At 46.2% G+C, this 20,053-nt stretch overlaps 1 protein-coding gene and 1 long non-coding RNA gene across 3 annotated transcripts in view; one reads left to right on the top strand and one right to left on the bottom strand.

The window, feature by feature from the left end:
* LOC121675238 overlaps positions 1-3,821 on the bottom strand; it is a 29,281-nt gene extending 25,460 nt beyond the window's left edge. For both annotated transcript variants that reach the window (XR_006020010.1, XR_006020009.1), the window contains exon 1: positions 3,736-3,821. This is a non-coding gene — a long non-coding RNA (uncharacterized LOC121675238). The remainder of the gene's footprint in view (positions 1-3,735) is intronic.
* LOC121675237 (elongation of very long chain fatty acids protein AAEL008004-like) lies at positions 1,211-11,404 on the top strand. Its single transcript, XM_042050463.1, has 8 exons — positions 1,211-3,852; positions 4,364-4,436; positions 5,040-5,101; positions 6,601-6,765; positions 7,944-8,023; positions 9,962-10,073; positions 10,979-11,106; positions 11,212-11,404. Exons 1-8 carry the CDS (start codon positions 3,726-3,728, stop codon positions 11,227-11,229), a joined length of 765 nt encoding a protein of 254 aa, XP_041906397.1. The 5' UTR covers positions 1,211-3,725; the 3' UTR covers positions 11,230-11,404.
* The last annotated feature ends 8,649 nt before the right edge of the window (positions 11,405-20,053 follow it).

Raw genomic sequence — 20,053 nt, 5'->3', positions numbered from 1 at the left:
GCTTCTTTTTGCTCTAAATACATGTGAGTCTGGATTTTTTCATGCACAGGACCTTTGTGGACTAGACCCAGATGTGCTGAAAAGTTTGGTGAGGTTTTCAGAGTGTTTTAGTGATGGCTGATTGTCACCTGAAACCACTGTATTTCCCCAGAAACATATGTAAGCTGGTAATTGCATATTAGCAAAACTAACACAGCCATTCAATTATTATTCTGAATATAATAGAATTATTATTCTATTGCTGTAAAAACACCTATTACTGTGTCCCCATTGTTGAGAGAGTACTCGTAAAACCAGCTGTCATTTATTTCTGTTGTGAGCAGTTGTGGTTGTTGAAAAGCGTGAATTAGGGGAGATGACAGGAACCTCCCTCGGCAATATATTCACAAAGATATCATTTCAGGAGTTCAGGGCTTTCTCTGGAGGGCACTCTTGCCAAGGAGCAAGGTGCTTCATCTGCTGGAACTGTTGACAATCTCCTGATTCATGTGTTATCCCATAAGCATCATGTTTAGCAAGAGTGCAGATGTAGATATGAGCTGAGCAAGAGATTTGCAGGTCTGTCACCTTCCTTCCTGTTCTCTGGCATCCTCAGCTCTGATATTTACCTCTCATTATCTGCATAAAAACCACTACATCTGAATCACTTGCATGCATCAAACACTTGAGAGGTTTGATCCACTTGAATTGCACAGGAAGTGAATTTGATGCCATTCGGGTGTTCCAAGGGCCAGGTGAGTACAAGTTTTAGAAAGTATCTGGCCACATCCAATCTTTGTGTGTGTGCTGGTCATTAAGGTTGTGGTGCCTTAACTGGTTAGATATTCTTTGACCCAGCTTGAAAGTCCTGCTGCTATTATTTGGTGTTTTGTTGATTTGAGGAGGTTGGTGATATCATGTGAAGGTTTGTTCTGCTGCAGAAGGGATCAGAGAATTACAGAATGGTTTGAGTTGGAAGGGACCTTAGAGATCATCTTATTCTTGACCCTGGGGAAGAAAAGGCTTTGGGGTGACCTCATTTTGGCCATCTTGTCCCTGAAGGGAGCCCACAGGAAAGATGGAGAGAGACTCTTGACAAGGGCCTGGAGTGACAGGACAAGGGGGAATGGCTTCACACTGACAGAGAGCATGTTTAGACTGGATATGAGGAAGAAATTGTTCCCTGTGAGGGTGCTGAGGCCCTGGCACAGGTTGCCCAGAGAAGCTCCCATCTCTGGCAGTGTCCAAGGCCAGGCTGGATGGGGCTCTGAGCAGTGTGGTCTAGTGGAAGGTGTCCCTGTGCATGGCCAGGGGTTGGAACTGATTGGTCTGTAAGGTCCCTTCCAACCCAAACCATTCCGTGATTCTGTGATCTGCCAAGTGTCTGCTGTGGGGTTCAGAGCAGCACCATGATGTAGCCTGGGTATCCAGATGAGAGTGGCCCCCTGCTCCTTGTCTTTCTCAAGTGTTAAAACCGGTCTCTTTTGGTAATTTGTGCTTTTAGTACAGCTTTGGTTGGAAGCAACAGCAGTCATAGGACCAAAGAGTAAAAGCTGCACAGTCTAGAAGCCCTCAGGATTGTTTTACTGCTGGTATTTGCTATTGATAATGATTTTGTGGCAGCCACCTCTAGACTATGCTGGAGACAGGCTTGTCATTAGTTAAAATATTTCTTAATCTCTGATGGAGTTGGCTGAGCTGTCACACACTGTACATAACTGAATTCCTTATTACTGTGCCTGTCATCCATGTTCCTGCAATACCCTTTTTTCTTGCCAAGTCACTGAATGAACAACCTAATTCACTTTGGCATTCAGAGCTCCCCTAATACTATTTCAGTGAAGGAGCAATGTTGGGGTTTTTTTCCTACTGAGTTCTTGCTGAAAGTGAAAGCCCTGAGGCTTTCGTGTGTGGTTCCTCACAGTTGCCCTGACATTCATCAAAGGACACCCATTCCTGGAGTGTAAAAGTATCACGTTACTGGTGACATCTCTCCATCTGCCAGTGGTGCTAGTGAACATCTGCAACAGCACCACTGGGAATACTTCGGGAACAGGGAAGGCTTTAGAAAATAAAATATGTTTCATGGTATTAAAAAAAAAAAATCCAGTTTATGTGAACAATAAAATAGTTTGCCCCAAATGAAATTTATGAAAATTCACTGCAGGTGAATTTTTTTCACCAGGGTAAAAAAAGTGTGATGGAAAAGTTTTGTGTCTGTAATTCTGAGTCTTATACATCAATATAAATAGCTCAACAAACATTACTTAAATTACCAAATAGATATAATAAAACATAGTCCCATCTACATGAGACAGATAGAAAGGACTGGTTTGGTTTATCACTTCCATCTATTCACACAGATAAATCACTGAACCTTTTTTAGGACTGGGGCACCAAAAATATAGAAATGAAACCTGCTGGTTCACAAGCAATTAGAAAAGTTCAAGAAAGGGTCTTTATAGGAAGCTCTGGGGGAAAAAAAAAAAAAAAGGTGCGTAAAGTCCACTATAATTGTAAAGTTCACTATAATTGTCTCCCTGAACCTGGGTCAGCAAAAACCCAATATGATACCAAAGGTCAGTCAAACCCTCTTCTAAACTGGATTGCCCTTCTAACCCCCTGACCCCCAAAATTCAAAACCTTCATCCTAAATCACTTTTCCCAAAAATACCTATTTAAATTCTTCCGTAGTTTCCATACATCATAGAAACGCAGTAGCTGTCCAGCAGCACCAGCACATGATGTGTTTCAATGAAAAACTCCCAGCACATGATATGCCTAATTCCTAAAGCTGCTTTGAAAAGCTAATCTTTGGTGCTTTGCCCTTCAGACGGGTTTGTGATGGATCTGGTGACAGACCCAGTGCAATGGTATGAGAAATGGTGCTACCCTCTCTTTTATTTGGAGTTTGCCCACTGGGAAAAGAAGAGGATGTATCCACACCCCAGATGACCAAGAGAACCCCATCACTTGGCTTTGGGCTGTTTCTTGGAGGGTGGGGATCCAGGGTCCTGGTTCTGCACTGGTACCCCCACATGGCACCCAATCACTGCGGCTCTCTGCATTGCCCTTGGGCAGTCGCTGGGGATCACTTGGTGTCACTGTCACACCCTATCCAGATATTTCCCTGTCTCATTAAATAAGGTAAATGTGACTCCCCTGGGAACACAGGCTGGATATGAGGGGGTGACTCCAGCTGAGTTTTCCCTGCCTTCCGTGAGTGAGTGAATGAGTGAGTGAGTTAGTGTTCCCACTGTTCTCTGCCCCCTCATTTGGTGGTCTGGACCTATTTGAGCACACAAAAAGCTTGCTGACAGCCCCTTGTGCTGGTCTGAAGGAGTGTTCTGAACAGACTGGTTTCCAGGCATGATCCCACATACTTTTACTGTCTGCAAAGCTGTCGTGGCATGTCCTGAAGAAACCTGCAGAAGAAACGCTGGCCCAGTTCCCACTTGGCCAGGCTGCCGAGCCTGGCAGTAAAGGTCAGTGGTTCACTCCTGGGGGATCCCAGCCCTCTGCATTCGTTTCCGGCCTCTTCCCAGTCCCATAATCTGATAAAACCGTGTGGGGAGAGGCAAGAGAGGGCGGCGGGGGAGGAGAAGGTGCTGTAACCTCTTACTCTGGCAAAGTTGCGCGACAACCCCACGGTGCCTGCGGCTCGCGGTGCCGTTTTGGTGGCTGCCACCGGGAGACGGAAGAAGAGACATGAAGATCCACCACGGCTGTGGGAGACCCAGCAGGTAATGTACTCACCTGCCTTGTGGAGAAGAAAGCTGAGCGCAGTCTGCAGCTTCTTGTCTCGCTGCCTCTTCCTGCGCCGCGACCGGCTGGGGACAGCCCTGGAGAGAGAGATGCTCGGAGGCAGCTGCGGTGAGTCCGCTCCTCCCTCCTGGCTTTTCCCGACGGTTTGGGGGGGGAAGAAGGGAGGCGGAGTGAGCTGGAATGCGTGTGGATTGTTTGGGGGCATGTAACCATATGAAATCCCTGCTGGTTTGACTCTGAGCCAGCTGATAATCACCGACTAATCTCGGTGCTGGCGGATTCCACCCGGATTACAAGGGCATGTGTCTCTGTGTCAGAATGGGTGTGACGCCTGCTGAGGGTCTCGGGCTTTGTGTCAGAGGAACACCCCAAAGAGGGGTTTGGGGCAGACTGCAAGGATGAACTGCAGGAGAGAAATTTGGGAATATGTCTGTCACCAACACGGTGTTGGGCGTCGATGTCACAGTCTGTGAGGAAGAGTCAAAGGAGAAAATGTGCTTTTCTCAATTCCAGCAGGAGAGGAACCTGGGAGGAAACTGGTCCTGTGTATTTGCTAATGGAGAGAGCTGGATCAGGTAGCACAAGCTGTTGAAACTAACTGCAGAAAAGTGTTTTCTAGGAGAACTTCCAAGTGCCATTGAAAACATCTCCCTGCTAAAGGAAAGAAGGGAAGAGGAGGATCATCATAATATGTATGAGTATTCTACTTTATCTACTACATTACAGAATCTATACCAGATAAAACAAAGTTAGTGTATAAACCAGGGCCTCAGAAAGCCAAATAACGAGCTCTGTTAACAGCTCTGGAACTGCAGCAGTACTGAATGAATCCCTAGCTGCCTTCCAGCACTGGGAATATCCAAGAACACCTGTAGAAGGATGCAGTTATGACACCTGGTGTGTGTCCTCACGTGAATGTTGTGCCCACAGTGCTTTAGGAAAAAATGGCGTGTGACTGATTTCCCAGTGGTGCTGGCAGTTCCCTCCTGGCTCTGGCAGATCATCACATGCAGCTGCTCAGAGCATTTTTTAGAGGTGAAACCTCCACGAAATATCAAAACCTGGAAATGAAATAATAAATTAGTTAAATTTATAAATGAATAAAATCTGGAAGTTAAATAGCTAATCATTGCAGGGCAGGGTTCTCTTTCTTCCTTTTTTAAAGGGGCCTTTAATCCTGGTCTAAAAGTTAAATTTTTAGAAAGCAAACTATTGTCTTTTCATTAGCTGTAGTCCTGAGCCTTTGTCTAAGGAGCCTTCTCGTTCTAGATTCAGTTGAGTTAATTTCTTTCCAGAACCTGGGATGGCTTCAACTTGGCAGAAAACTCCGGGAATTCTACAACTGGAGAAAGTGGAGGTAGGTAGAGATGCTGTCTAAAACGGGAATTTCTGCATAAACAGGTTGATCATGAAAACCAAACCTAGGAGGAATGCAATCCTTCTACTAGCCCACATTTTCTTCACTAGGCAGATTTCCATTTTTCTTTCTGCACAATCACAAACTTCCCTTAAGTCTTGAAACATATCCCAGGGACCCTCCCATTGGATCACAGCAAGGAATAAAAGGATGGGGGATTTCCCAGTGGGCTGTGACAGGACCAGGAGCAATAAATGCTTGGGGTTGCCTGTTAAGTCTGGAATACTAAAGGAAGTAAATTTTTTTAAATGCATATTCATGTGTCATGGGAAAGCTTAGCTGACCAAAGAGTTAATACTTCGGGGTTTAAACTCTTTGTGATGCTGGTAAAACCTATTATCAAATGAAATATTGGCAGCAACCACTCCTCAGTGCTTGAGATTTGACACTTTGCAGTGAGGAGACATCAGATCTTCAGTAGTTAGAGGTTCAATTTGGTCCCAAAGGTCTCTGTTGTATCTCTGGATGTAAAGAAAAGCCAAAAAATGCCATGAAGGTAGAACACCAGGCCTGCATGGTGGCTTTGGCAGGAGGAGGACATGGGGCATAATGCTCAGACTGTAAATGTTTCAGGACTTGAATTTCACAAGAGAGTGTAAATTGGGATTCAGGACTTCTGATAAACTGTTAAATCCAGAAATGGAATATCAAAGAGCTCCTGACACAGCCCAAAGTAGCCATAGTAAAGAACTGAACAGTTTAGAAGGGATGGGGATTAACAGAGATGTCCAGACTGATGTGGCATTTATAAAAAAATGAGGGAGTTTGGCAGAGCAGTGATCACATGGGGAACAGGAAAGGAAAGCATGAATGGCACCTGGGATGTTTTTGCTGATATAACATATCCTGGGTGATAGAGCAGGATTAGGAGGAGGTGGCATGGCAGAAAATCTGTTGAGTTTCCCTTTGTTGTAGGACTGAAGAGCTGTTCCAGCAGAGGTAAGTGTTTTGGCATTTCCCAGTGAATTCATGCTTTTTAAGAGAGTCCGCTCTCTGAGCAGGTATAAAAGTGAAGGAGTGGAGAATTTCAGATGTCCTGAGGATTGTGAGGAAGTAACACCGGTGATTGAAACGCTTTTATTGTTTAGCTGTAAGGATTTACACTCCTGAAGAGCCACTGTTGCTTTGGCTGCTCCTGTGCCTCCCTGCACAGTGTCTGGGATCGCTCCTTTTGCCCAGGGAGGGCTCCACCTCATTCCAGGAACGATCTGCCTTCCAGCACTGCAGTCCATACCCAAAAATTGTGCTAAATCCTTTGTGCTGAAGCCTTTTGGCTGAGTCACAGCAGAAGGACTGTGGTGCAGCTTTGCAAAGCCACAGAGACACCAATTTTCTTTCTGCCACGGAGGGCGCTGAAGGGAAGTAATTAAACATAATTAAATATATCCACCCTGCAGTGTGTGGCGGTGCCAGCTGTGGCTGTGTGTTTTGCTTCCCAGGTCCAAGGACAGACCTGTGGCCACTGGTCTACTCCCCACTTCCACCTCTCTGTGGTGGCACTGGGGCCCTCCTACATGCAGCAGCAGAGGCGGCTGGAGCTGCGGGCTCTGCTGGTCACCTACAGCCTGGCTGTGGTGGCACTATCCAGCTACATGTTCTACGAGGTGAGGAGGCAGGATTGGCTCCTAGGTAAGCACCTGGGAAGGGTTTGAATTCCGGAGCCTCCAGATTCCAGGTTTGGAACAGCTTTTGCTGATGGACTCTGCTGAAGGGAGTGGGAACTGGCTTGAACGTGTCCCGTGTTTTGCCACAAGAGGAGCACTGTTGCCCTGCTGTACTTTATTTCCTCCCATTTCTCAATCCTCCTGCCATTCATGAAATTAACACGGGATTTCATTCATCCTGAATGGATGAATTGCAAGCTGAGATCTCCACATTAGGCACGGAGTGTGTGGAGGATGTGGAACGGCCTCATTTTCTTCGAGTCTGGCTAGTGATGGATCCATCTCTGAGGATGAGAACCACTGATCTAGTGGAAGGTGTCCCTCCCCAAGGCAGGCGGGTGGGACTAGATGATCTTTAAAGTCCCTTCCAACCCCTTAACATTCTATGATTTTCCAAAGCTGGCAGTTCTCTCCAGGAGTGCCTAGCACTCTCTATCTTCCTGCTGCTGAGAGTGTAAAGAATGGTTTTTCTTCTGCTTGTTTTTAATGCATAAGCCTTTCCACAAGCCTGCCCCCCTAGTTTATGTAGGCCACTGAAAACTCTGAGAGGGAACATGGCCAAATAGGTTTCAAAAACATTCTGGTGTCAACAAATATGCCGTGTTAGTTTGTATCACAAGCATTACATTAACATGAATTGCTTTTGTTTTGGTTTGGGTTTTTTTTAACAAATGCTGCTCCATCTGAGGACAGGTGTGAAAATTGCTTTTCTGTGCTTGGTTGTTCAGTGTACTGGTTACTTGGTCCAGTTTTTGGCTTTCCAATGAACAGGCAAATGCAACCAACCAAAACAGAACAGCCTCGGATCTTTGCAAAGGAGAACAGTGTCTTCTCAGAGAGACTTAGAAGCCAAGAATTCACTATTCCTGCTGAAGTAGTTTTGAGCCCTCCAGTGTTTACACAAAGAGTTACAAATCTTCCCAGGCCAAATCTGCCTTTTGAGATTGCAACCAGGACGTGAAGTACTTTGTTTTAGGTTTTTACTATTTGTTCATGGATTTTCTGTCAGTGACTATTAGACTGAGACCCTACTACCTCAGCATTAATGTGCCCATCTTTTTTGGAACAGATGGCATTGAACAGAAAATTGATTTCTATTTGCTTTTTGTTTGTTTCAGGTTCTGGTCATTCAGTCTTGGCCAGCTACAGGTACCTGTGCCAGGCAGTGGATCACATCTGGAGTGAGCTGGGAATGAGGGTACAGTTCTGGAAAAAGCGTGCCTTAGGCCCTGTCCTCCCATGCCTATGCAGATTCTTTTGCTCATAAATAGCAATTTGCATGGCTAAGAAGGCTTTGACTCCAGTTTGTTGTTGCCTGTAAATCTGTTCCACTAAAGTGTCTGCTTCAACAGTTGTTGCATTTTGCTTTAGTTCTCTAAAATTAATCATCTCAGTCAACGCAGCCATCTAAGTTTGCTCTTTGATCACTGCAGAGAAGGTGATTTTACCAGCTGAAGTATCAATATTGCAAACTACCTCTGAAATAGATGTGATTCTTTGCATGCATTATAAGGATTCTGATCGATTCCAACAAGAAAACCAATTTTTATATCCTCTGCTTTGCATGACAGAAATCTTCCCCAACAGTTCTTTTAAACTCCTTCTAAACAGAGGAGTTTAGCTAAAACTATTCCTTGCTCATCACAGGGGGTTTGAGTCCCACCAGCTTCGGCTTTCCAAAAATGCTGCATGAGTTTTTTCTGTTTGAATTTGGAGTTACAATATCTTGCTTTGAACAGATGCAAGCGTCATATTATCTTTTCAGTTTTTCAGCCACTTGCCGTCTGGAAGAAAAAAAACAAAACAGAAAAACGAAAAGAACCCCTTAATTTCCCCCCCTTGCTGCAGACCCCGGGTGGGCAGGGATACAGGGCGTGGTTGGAAATGTGCTGGTTTTGGGTAAAACCAGCGCCGTGCCCTGCGCTGCCCAGCAGATGGCAAGAGTGTGTTGGTGGTTCTCCTCCAAAGCCGTCCAGCTGCTGGATGCGGTAAGGAGGGCGCAGCTCCTCAGCGGCACCGGGGCTGGAAACAGATATTTCCTTGTCAGAAAGGGGCAGCGTGCCGGAACTGATGTCCTGGGCTGATCCTGTATTGATTCGCTGCCTGTGTCCATCCCGGTGGCTACGCACATTCCCTCCCCAGCAGCCTTCCTGAGGCTGGGTACAGTGCTAGGGGAGAGGCTTTAACCTGCCTACTGCCAGGTGGGCTCCCAAAATTGTAGCTGCTGGTGCCACACAGGTTCTGCCATTGCCTGGCTGGCTGATTAACAGTGGTCAATGGGGCAGGAAAGGAGCTGCAAGGGGACAAGTCCTGACATCTCTGCTGCCACAGTTATCCCGGAACTGTGCACTAAAGCTTTGTGTCCCGTGGGGAATTGAAAGCCCACCTCTTTAGAGCTTGTCTTCAGGTCTCCTCCTGCACTATGAATGAGCTAAATGACTGGACAAGGTCTCTGCTTGGCCAGCAGGAGAAAGCTGTGTCCTAGCCTAAAACTTCACAGCCCTTTGGGGTGTAAGTTGACAACACACTGAAATGTGAATAAACATGTGGATCCTTCCTAGGCTGTTGCCAGTGGTTTGGCCAATCCCCTGTCTGTTTGCATCAGCAACAAAATCAGCTTTTTGCCAGTCCTGAGTGCCTGAAAAGCAGTTTCACTTTTTGGTGTGTGTGTGTATGCATGTGCATGGTGAAATACAGTGACCTGACATGTATTCATCTGGCAAAACCATTCTCTTTGCTAATGCAAATTCCAGGAGGGTTTGGCCATTCAACAGTGGCTTTTCTGTGGGTTACTGTCTGGTAGCAGTAAACATACAACCTATGTGCTGAAAAGGACCAGACCCAAGCAGCTGTGAATTGTATGGAAGCTCAGTCAGAGTCTCACATGTGTCCTCTTTGGACTTTGGGACCTCAATCCAGACATAAAAATATTTGGGGCTTTGTGGAAGAAATTCTGTCTTCCAGTTCCTCCTGTAAGTTCTGTTGCATCTACTGAGTTTCACCAGTTTTCATCAACAGCAGAGGAAATGGGTTTGGGAGATTTGCACTCATCATTAGCTATTTTTATAACTTTTTACTGTGAAATTTTTGTCTAAACACATCGACTCAAGGTTCTCCTCTGCCTGGCTTCTTTCAGGTTTTAATTCTGGGCAAGAAACAAGAGCAGGTGACTTTTCTGCACGTGTACCATCATGGCTCTATGCTCTTCAGCTGGTGGTCAGGGGTCAAATACGTACCTGGAGGACAAGGTATGCTTGTAAGAAATGCTGCTGAAAGAAAACCTTGTGTTTCAGGGCTTTTTTGGGCTGTGGAGGTAGCATCAGCAGATGGGCTGACTGGCAGGTAGGAAGCTCACCTGCTTCCAGAGGTGTGAAAAACATGTGCATTTCAGCTGATCCCATCTGCTCAGCTCTTGGGGCTGTTCAGGCTGCCATGTTCACTGCAATGAGAGTGCTCCAACAGAGTGGGTCCAAACAGAAAAAAATAACATCCCACAGGAGGTCTGTGTATATCTCCTCCCAGAGCAGTGCTCCCTCACTCCCCAGGCAGAGGCCCTGGGACAGCAGCCCAGGACCTGGCTCCCTGTTTCCTGCTCTGGCTGTGCCCCTGTCTGGGCTGTATCCAGACCACTGCCCCCTTTTGCTCAACTGGAAGAGAAACATCTGAGTACCAAGCCACACTAGGTAGGCCCTATACAAGATGCTGGAGCATTCTTTTTTTGGAAGTCATTTTGGCTACATGAGCCTGACACCAGAATGGTATGAAATGCTTTGGTCAGAAGATCAAAAAGTTTCTCCTCTGCCTTTGAAGCTCTTCTCTGTCTCTGAACACTTGGTATGGGATGGGTATATTGTGGATGCCCAACCCTGGCAGTGTTCAAGGCCAGATTGGATGGGGCTTTGGGCAATTCCAGCAGGACATGGGCCCTGGGAGTTGGAGCTAATCGCCTTTAAGGTCCCTTCCAACCCAAACCCATATGCTGAAGGAAGGGAGAAGCTGATGTGCTTCCACAGCAGGACCCAGATGGAATGTTCATGCACAGGGGTAGATGTGATGTGTTTTGGAAGCATCATCATAGTGGCTGTGAGCCCTTCACAGGCTTAGCCTGGAATGGGTCATGTGTCTTGTTCACCCTCACCTCTTCACTCCTCAGCCTTCTTTACTGGGATGCTGAACTCCTTTGTCCACATCTTCGTGTATGACCACTACGCCCTGGCCAGCCTTGGACCGTGGAAGCGCCAGCACGTGTGGTGGAAGCATTACCTGACTATCCTGCAGCTGGTAATTAGCTCCAAGTGTTCATCCCTGCCCTCCCATGGGTCAGGTGTGATGGCCCCTGCTGGCCAGTGTCACCTCACTGGCTCAGCCTCTGCTTGCTGCCCACAGACAGCAGCACGTCCCTAGGTGCCCTCCTGTGCCACTCTCAGAGGTGAAGCCACTGGTGACCTGCTCCAAATGTTGCTTTCACAAGACTTATCAAGAGGCCTTCAGTGACCATACCAAACCAATTATCCACAGCTTTGTTGTGGGAAGGGGAGAGAAAACTTAGCAATTGGATTCCTCCTTTCTGTGTTGTCTATGGAACACTGAAAACAGAGCTTGATGTTGAGAGGTGGGGGCAGTGATTCAGGGAAACTTTGGATTCTCAGTAGGGCAGCAGACTGGGGAGCCTTCATTCAGTTCCTTCTGAAAGGAAGAATGTCTCTAACTGTAGGCAAACAGGCAAGTTGAAGAGGAATTTGTGAGTTTTACTCTTTCTCTAGAAAATCCCTTTGGATTTTCTTTCCCTCATCTCTGACAAAGTTACAGATCCTGAAAACCCTGTGTTTTTTCAAAGATACAGCATAATGCAATGATCCAGACAAGGACAATGGGTGTAGGAGAGTTTTCTTCCCTCAAAGAGAGGCTTTGCAAACCAAAAGTATGCAGTTACAAGGGAAGAGGAAGAGGATATGTGTAAAGCAGTGGTGCAGTGAAGGCTGCTCCAGAATTCTCACTTAGCCTGTGTGGCAAAGTAGAACAAGAAAGCATTGCATGGAATAAAAGGGTATTTGTAATGCAAATTATAGCACAGGAAAAAAAAATTAACAGCTTTTTGGTAGGTAGAACTCATTGCTTTGGTGATTTAGTAAAATACAAAAAAAAAGGACTAATGTTTAATGTTTAAATGAATAAAGGTCGTATCTGTAGTTCCTCCCTGCAAGCTAAAATACAAATCAAATTAATTCTGGGTATAATAACCTGATTACCACTGAGGAAGAGGAATCTCCCACCTTCAGTTTCCATATTCCAACATCTCCGTTACTGCACTGTGGCAGAGAAATGGGTGAAGGGCAGGAGAAGCTGGATTTGTTCAACCTCCAGGTTCGATGGGCATCTTTCCTGGTGGGAAAACACTGCTAGGCTTGAAAAGCAGGTTCTCAGGGATGTCAGGAGAGGCAAGCAGGTGATCCTCTGGATTGAGAACACTGCTAGGATGTTGTGAGATTTGTGATGGTCTCAGTGGCCAGCTGAGGTGTATCTCATGTAGGTTCCCTAATCTGGCTGCTTCTTTTTTCCACCTCTTCCAGTGCCAGTTTGTGGCCATTGCTGCTCATTCTTCCTACAACCTCTTCACAGAGTGCCTGTACCCTGATGGTTTCAACACCACAGTTTTCCTCTACATCCTGGCTCTCTTCCTACACTTCTACTATTGGACCTGCGTTAGGGGAAAGCAGGAAAAGCTGACTTAAAGGAAATCAAAGAGGACAGTGAGCACAGTCTGATGAACATGCACATTATCTGCTGCTTGTGGCGTGGTTTCAGGAAGAAAATGTATTTGGGGAGTGTATGTGAGGATCATGTCTTGCCTTCAAATATGCCAGGTTAGGGAGAAGAAAGGAATGATGTAAACTCAGGGATTAAGGAACTGAGGAGCACAATTAAGATGAGGCCAAGCTAAGCCAAATCATCACCAGCATAGGAGGCTTTGGGACATTTACAAGATAAGGTCTTTTTCCCTTCCATCTTTAACTCAGTGTCCAAGGTCTAGCAGGCAGCTACAACTCCTTGCCTCCTTTCTTAGGCTATTCAGGGCTTCTTTGCATCCCTAATACTATCTCAGCTTGGTGTTGCAGATCAGGCAGGGTCGTGTGCCTCCAGCCTGGAAATCAATGTCCAGGTAGCAGCAGCAGCAGCAGCCAGGAATCCACAGGGACTGCAGGATGCACTCACCTGTACACTGCATCCCACCCTGTCCTGCTAAGGAAGCTCCTACTAGGACTGGGGTGGTCCTGATGGATTAACTTCATATCAGTATAAGCAGGAAGGAAATTGGGCTTTATGTTGTCTGGCTGGACAGGTGTCTTCACTGTTCTGAAGCTAAAGAAGGCATTATTATTTCATCCTAATAAGAAACTAGTGCAGTGAGAGTTACCATGTCCCATTTTCTGGAATGCTTGTTTGCCCTTGGTTGCTCTCATAACAATAGAGGATCTTAATGCATGAAGATACTTGGTATTGCTCCTTACAGATGCCACAATTGAACTAAAAAGAATAGGTTAATGTTCCCTATTCGTAACTTTTTTCCTCCAATTTGTTTTTATTTTTAATACTGCTATTTTAAAATTTTGCTTCTCATCAAACATAAAGAATTTGACAACACCATAAGCAACCACCTCCACTTCCTATTTGTATAAAAATTAATACAAAATTTACAAAATCAATTCATTGGCTAGTGCAAAGCTGCATAGCTCCATTGACTTTAACACATCACTAGTTGGCTTCTCTTTTTGCTCCTAAATCAACGACAACAAGAACTTGGCACTTATATTCACCTGCAGATTGTTAAATACTGTTAAAGTTTTGATGTTGTAGTGCTTTGAAAATCCTAATTAAACTACAAAGTGGTAATTATTGATTGAATTCTGCTCAGTTGATTAAAACACTACATCTGAATGTATTAGAGAGTAGTGGTATTTTGTGAAACACAAAGGTGTTGAAGGAGAATTAGTGACATGATGCATTGCCAAACCAAATCCACCTCAAATGTAAAGAAGTCCAACTCCACTGGGAATGCCCAGAGGACTAGAGCTGGCCTGAACCTAGCAGATGGATGTACCCCAAAATACCCTGTGTGCCCCACACCAATCTGGAGTTGAGCGGCTACAAAAAATAAATTCAACTTGTTCCTCACTGCTCTGTGTTCGTATCCCAGACCTTTTCCTCAGCCCCTCCACACACATATGGAAGATAAAACAATATTCTGCTGTTCCTTGCCCTCCTCCTCTTCACACACATCCACAAAGGACTTGTTTACACTGTCACAAGGGCACATCATAAATGTCCTTCCTTTGATCCGAGCAGTCTCTCTCCTGATTGTCACTGGTGAGTATGAGAATCACTGCATCTGTGCTAGTTGGTTTTCTTCCTGTCAAGTATTTTCTGGGCTAATTAATAAATAAATAGTGACCCTTTTGCATACTGGAATTCTACATTTGTCAGAATTTTAACTAGCAGATCCCTGGGTGAGTCCTTCATTCCTCCCTTAGTTTGGAAAGACAGGAAAACAGGATCTGCTGTGTGTCTAACATACTGTATTCATGTGGAGGGTTTCCCCTGGGGCCTCTCCAGAGATGAAGATTCAGTGCATGTAAAGCTGTTTCATTACTCCTGTCCACTTAATGATTCATTTAGGGCCCTCTCCTGCTTAAACCATCAGTACATTTGGCCCTCTAGTTTCATGATAGAGCATTTCCTGCAGCTGGCTAAATTATCTGTGCTCACAAAGCAATCTAATGCTCTTTTTCCTATACATGAGTAGGTTTCAACCTCAGTTTCTCCTCACTTTAATGTTTTCAGAATGTAGTTACTAAGTTCACTCATAATTTTATACCAGACTAAGCATCATGTATTTTGATTTTCTTTGATTCATGACTGCTTAAAAATTAGAAATGAGCACGAAATCTGAATGAGATTACTCAATGCTTTTCCACTCTTAAAATAGATGAATTTGTAAACACGCCATTTAGCTTTTTTTAAGGCAGCCTATGCAGCTTAATTCGTGTCTGTGTGTGACAGAGCAATGGATTCTGGAGTGTCACTGGCCACACAGGTGGTAACAAAACCTGAAGGTACAAATCTGTCACCTGACAGCTTGAAGTGACTGATCACCTAAATCAGACACCTCTGTCACCATTTGTTCTAGACACGAACCTTTGATTTATTCCTGTCCCTCTTCCTCACAGCCTGAGTGAGTGGCCTGATCCTGAATGAGTAAGAGCTTTTTGTTGGTGAGACTTCAGTGGCATAGGATGAAGTATTTTCAGTTGACTGATAAGGAGGGATTAAGTTTGCCCAGAAACACCACGCTTTCCACACAGGAACAGACACTGGCATGGAGCACAGCTGTTACAGAAGCATTGATGCAAGCACAATTCACTTGTGAGGGTATTCGCACTGGCAGTGAGGATAAAACTGCAGGGGTATAGCTCAGTGGCTCTGTAGGTTGCTCCTTCAGATTCCACGTGCTTATCTTCATTCTCCTGCTTTAAAATTGGGTTATCCCAGTTGGAACTGTCCGCCTGGGCCACCCTATTGTGACAAAACCCTGAGAGCACAGGTACATGCTCCTGGAATTTAACAGAGAATAAAGGCACCGAATGGGATTTCCCCTCTAGAGATCAAGTCCCTGGAGTTAAAGATTACACCACAGCAAAGCACTGGAAGTGAGAATGGGGGAAAATTATAAATTGCAAGCTTGGATGGCTCATGCTGCCTGGTAGAGTCCAAAGCTTTGAGGATGACTTGAAAATATCCTGTGGCAGCTGGATTTGTGAAAAACCTCTGGGCAAATGCTGATTCCACCAATATCAGTGACAAAGGCTGCAGATTCCTCTGGAAGGAGGCTGCCACAGCTGTGTGGAAAACAACACGCTCGGCTCCACAGCCCTGTTTGCTGGGAGCAGGCTGGAGTGTTATTCAATCTTAACAGATGACCTTTAAGGGCACGGTGGTGTGTAAGTCCCCCCTTATAACATGTGGGTCATTAGATGTTCTCAGAGCAGTTTACATGAACAAGATGTAAAGCACAGTGTAAGTAGGCTGGTGAAATGAATAAGCTTGATATCTGGTAGTGCTCAGCATCTTTCCTGCTGTTCCAGTCAATGTAAATTATGGATGTTCTGATCAAATTACTTTTGAATTAACCAGACCATTTACTCAGTGCTTACTTTCTCTCTGAAGATAAATGAGAGGGATTCTCATTTTAATCAAAACAAAATGCAGAAAAGAAAATCAATTACTATTTAATGTTTTTTCCATCCCTGTGTGATGGAAAGTTTCCAGAGGAACTTGGGCTTAAAATTGCAAAGCAATATAAAATGCAGGGACATGGTTGCGTTTTAGCTATTGGATTTTTTTATATACTATCAGAAAATATGGCTCTGTGTGTGGGTTGGTTTTTTTTTTTTTTAAAAGGCAAAAGAATTACTCTAAACAATTAAACAAGCAAAAGCAGAATACAGTAGATTGCTTTACTCGAAAAATAAAAATCTGTTGATACAGATGTAAACTACCTACAAGCCAAACATTTAAAAAGATCAGCCAGCCCTATATATAGAACAGTGTGAATGTGCTGAATTCATTAATGAATAGCTTCGTGGATTAGGGCTTGATAGATGGAGTGCTCACATCCAGATGTTTACTGTGATTTGTCAATGGCCTTGTACTTAATCCTCTTGGACAGGAAATATGAGTCTTTCCTCTGGGGTCTCCCCTGGGGACTGTGGCAGTCTCTCTCTCTGGCCTGAATCATCTCAACATGGGATCAGGCTGCTGAGGAATTAACCAAGTGGCTGAGGGATAGATTTGCCTTTAACCCCTTCGGTTTCCTCTCACCTTCAGATGATTTCCTCACCATCTGCCACAACCTCGCTATTATTTAGTCAACACATGGAGAAGGAAAAAAAAGGAGTCACCCGTGTCACCCTGGGGTCCCTGTACCCCCACAAAATGTGCTGAGGGAGACACATGGAGTCCCATCAGTGCTGAGAAGGAGGGCTGTGGGCAGCCTCCAGAGCTTGGTGTGCCTCTCTTCACCTCTCAGCACTGTGTTTTTATTTTTGGGATGCTGCAACTCCCTGTCAGTGACAGGGATGGCCCAGGAGGGCGTATTTGTGAGAAGACTGGATGTCCCCAGGGTGTCCTTGGTCAGGGTACCAGAGGGTGTAGTGTGTGCATGAGTGTGTTTGGGTGTGGGTAGGTGAATGCAGCCCCTGCAGACCATCCCCACGGCTCATTTCTCAATATGTGGGACCTCTCCATGGGATGGGTCTTTCATTTCGCTGTGGGACACTGAAGGACAGCTCCCAGCAGCCACACCTGGCTATGGAATGGCACAGTGGGAGCTGGAGGGGCAGTGGGAGCAGCAGTGAAGGCTAGGTTTTGTTGTGGATGTGCTGGAGTGTAAGGGACTGATTTTCTGTGCTCAGGGTAGAAAATACTTCTGGCTAAATCACAAGTATGGGGACAAATAAATTCTTTTCAGGGAGTGCCTGGTTAAAACATCAGTACCGCATCTCAGCACTATTCTTCCCTAGTCTGCATGTCATCCTTTCTCTCCAGTACCTTGGCTTTCTGCTGCTCTTCAAGAGAGTGTTCAGGGTCTTTACACTGAGCTGAAAAAATGAAGGCTATTAAATAAAAATTGTCCTTCAAAATTCCCTGCTTGGAGTGGATGTTCCTTCCCCTTTCATGTCATCCTCCCACTTTCCCTTGTCCCTTTTCTCTGCTCTTCTTTTGTATGCATGCATACAGACACCATAATAGATTTCTCAGACCTTTTCAAGCTGCAAAGAAAGTAGTTACAAGTTATTCAAATGCTGTACAAGCAGCTGCATTTTTCTGATCTATCAATTAATAATGTACATTTTCTTCATAGGGTTTTCTGCAAGGTTTCATCCAGGTGAATTTGGGCAAGTCTTTCTTTTTCTTTGTACTTCAGCATAATCCCATCTGCCTTCAAAATCAGGATGCAAACACCGCAGCTTGATACTTAGAAAAGGCTAGAAACTTGAACTTAAATTCAGCATGGTTCCTCCCAGACATTCCCTGTTACTGATGAAGGAATGGCAGAATGGATACAACCATCTGAGGGGCAGCAAGTTACTTCTCCTCTGTACACTTTATTCTGCTCTGTGTGGTGCCCACCACCACAGATGTCTGAGGATGTTTTCTCCTGAAATAAATGGTTATTCCTGAGGCAATGTTTCGAGGGAGAATGCCTTGCATTACAGGAGCTGACAGAGTTGGAAAACCAGAACAGTTTTTGAGTGTGCAATCCCTTCTCTGGTTGTAATCCCTCATGTGCATTGGGAGCAGATCAGCCACTCCTTGTTGGGGTGCACAGGTGTGTGTGTGTGTGGTGTGTCTGTATTTGTTGTGGGTTTTGCTAGTCCCAAAGGGTGTTATCCTACATTTTGCAGGTTTAATATGTTATTCCATTAAATAACTGTAAATCAAAGGGCCGTTATTTTCAAAGAAGAACTTATTTTCCAGATAATTTTGCTTCTACAAATTACTTGTGTGCGTAAAGCGGTCCTTTACTTCACTGTCATGGTGGCGAAACAGGTTGGCACTTCTGTGCTCAGTTCTTGGAGATAAAATGCAAGCCACCACTTACAGAAACCGCTTAATACAATTATGGTTTTCTATTTTGGCACTGCTTTTAATATCTTTGGGCATATTTCATACACAGGGGTAATGTTTTAAATTTAGGGAAACCCACTAGTCACAGTGAATCTAGATTAAATGTTTGATGGAGCTATGAGTAGTAACATAAGGATTTAGGAAAAAATGTCACTGCAGCGATGCCAACTGGAAGGCAAAATGGTCACACTCAATTTTGTTAGAAAACCAGAAACTCTACAAGACTGGAGTGGTATATATACCTACAGGTTCTAATCCTGTAGTATTCATATACATATTTAGTGTCTTCCCCTGCAGACCTTGAATAGAATGGATGAGTTTATGGCTTGAATATAGGAAGTAAGATCTTAGCATAGATTGTATTACTGAACTGTAATTGAAGTAATTGTGTAAAGCTGCTTGCTTCTCTCTAATAAAACATGCATGTACTGAAATGTTTCAGCCTTGGGTGTGGGTTTAAGAATGCATCAACGGGAAAGTGTTTGCAAATGCTAACATGAAAGTAGCATGGTAGAAATGTCGTTTGCTGGCTTGGGAAGTACCTTTGGAGCTAATTCAGCGAGAAACTCGAGGGAGCAGGAGCGGGGAGAGCAAACGCAACGGAAGAAAAAAAAAAAAAAACCAAACCAATCCATCCCTTCCTTTGTTCTTATTCCGCTGGGGAATGGGGAGGGGAAGACACACGCCAAGAGGCACCAGGAATCCCCGGGGCTTTCAGTTCTGATTTTCATTAGAGGTGAGCGGGGGTTTGCAGCCAGAGCGCTCGCTGCGTGCAATCCCTTTAGCGAGCAAATCCACGCGCGGGGGCCGCTCCGTAATCCCCCGGCGCGGCGGGGGCGCGGGCTGCGGAGCGGAGAGCGCTGTGCCCCGCGCCCCCCGGGCCGGAGGGCGGCCCCAGCCCCCCTGCCCGGCCACAGGTACCGCCGGCGCCCGGCTTCCCGCACCTCCGGAGCGGTGCCCGCACCGCGCATCCCCCGCCGCGGCACCTGCGGGCATCCCCACGGCCCCCCGGCGGGGCGGGGCGGGGCGGGGCGGGGCGGGGCGGGGCGGGGGGGGGTGCGGCATCCCGGCCCTCCGGGGGATGCTGCCGCTGCCTGCGCGGGGGCGCGGAGCAGGAGGGATCCTCTTTTACGTCAAGCGACCATAATATAATGATCGCTCGTTCATATCCGGGTCCCCGGGCGGCTCCCCCGGGCCGCGCTCGGCCGCGCTCGGCGGCGCAGTGAGGGGAGGCGGGTCGGGCAGGGCAGGGCAGGGCAGGGCAGGGCAGCGCGGCCGCCCGGAGGTGGCCGGCGGCGGCAGCGGGGCGGTGAGCGCAGCATGCCCGCCGCCTCAGACGCGCCTGCCTCCCGCCGCCGCCGCCGCCGCCGCTGCTGCTGCTGCCCATGGAGATCGCGCTGGTGACTCTGGAGAACGGCGGCACCACGGCCATCGCGGGCGGCGACGATGCCGCGGCCGCCGGCGGCCGGGCGCGCTGGCGGGGCAACTTGCTGCACCTCGGCGGCTCGCCGCAGCTGAGCGACGGCAAGGAGAGCGCCCCGCC

Source organism: Corvus kubaryi, unplaced genomic scaffold (genome assembly GCF_017639235.1).
Source record: "Corvus kubaryi isolate FWS band 111438036 unplaced genomic scaffold, C.kubaryi_AGA036_p1.0 74, whole genome shotgun sequence".
Lineage (NCBI taxonomy): Eukaryota > Metazoa > Chordata > Aves > Passeriformes > Corvidae > Corvus > Corvus kubaryi.
The sequence above is the reverse complement of the archived record's forward strand: the minus strand, read 5'-3'. Positions and strand labels throughout refer to the sequence as shown.

Bases quoted from the DNA above. Each gene is read 5' to 3' on its own strand.
- LOC121675237 (XM_042050463.1), top strand. From the start codon at position 3,726: ATGTACTCACCTGCCTTGTGGAGAAGAAAGCTGAGCGCAGTCTGCAGC. The intron at 5,102-6,600 runs GTAGGTAGAGAT...TTTGCTTCCCAG, and splicing joins TACAACTGGAGAAAGTGGAG to GTCCAAGGACAGACCTGTGG. The intron at 8,024-9,961 runs GTACAGTTCTGG...GGCTTCTTTCAG, and splicing joins GGAGTGAGCTGGGAATGAGG to GTTTTAATTCTGGGCAAGAA.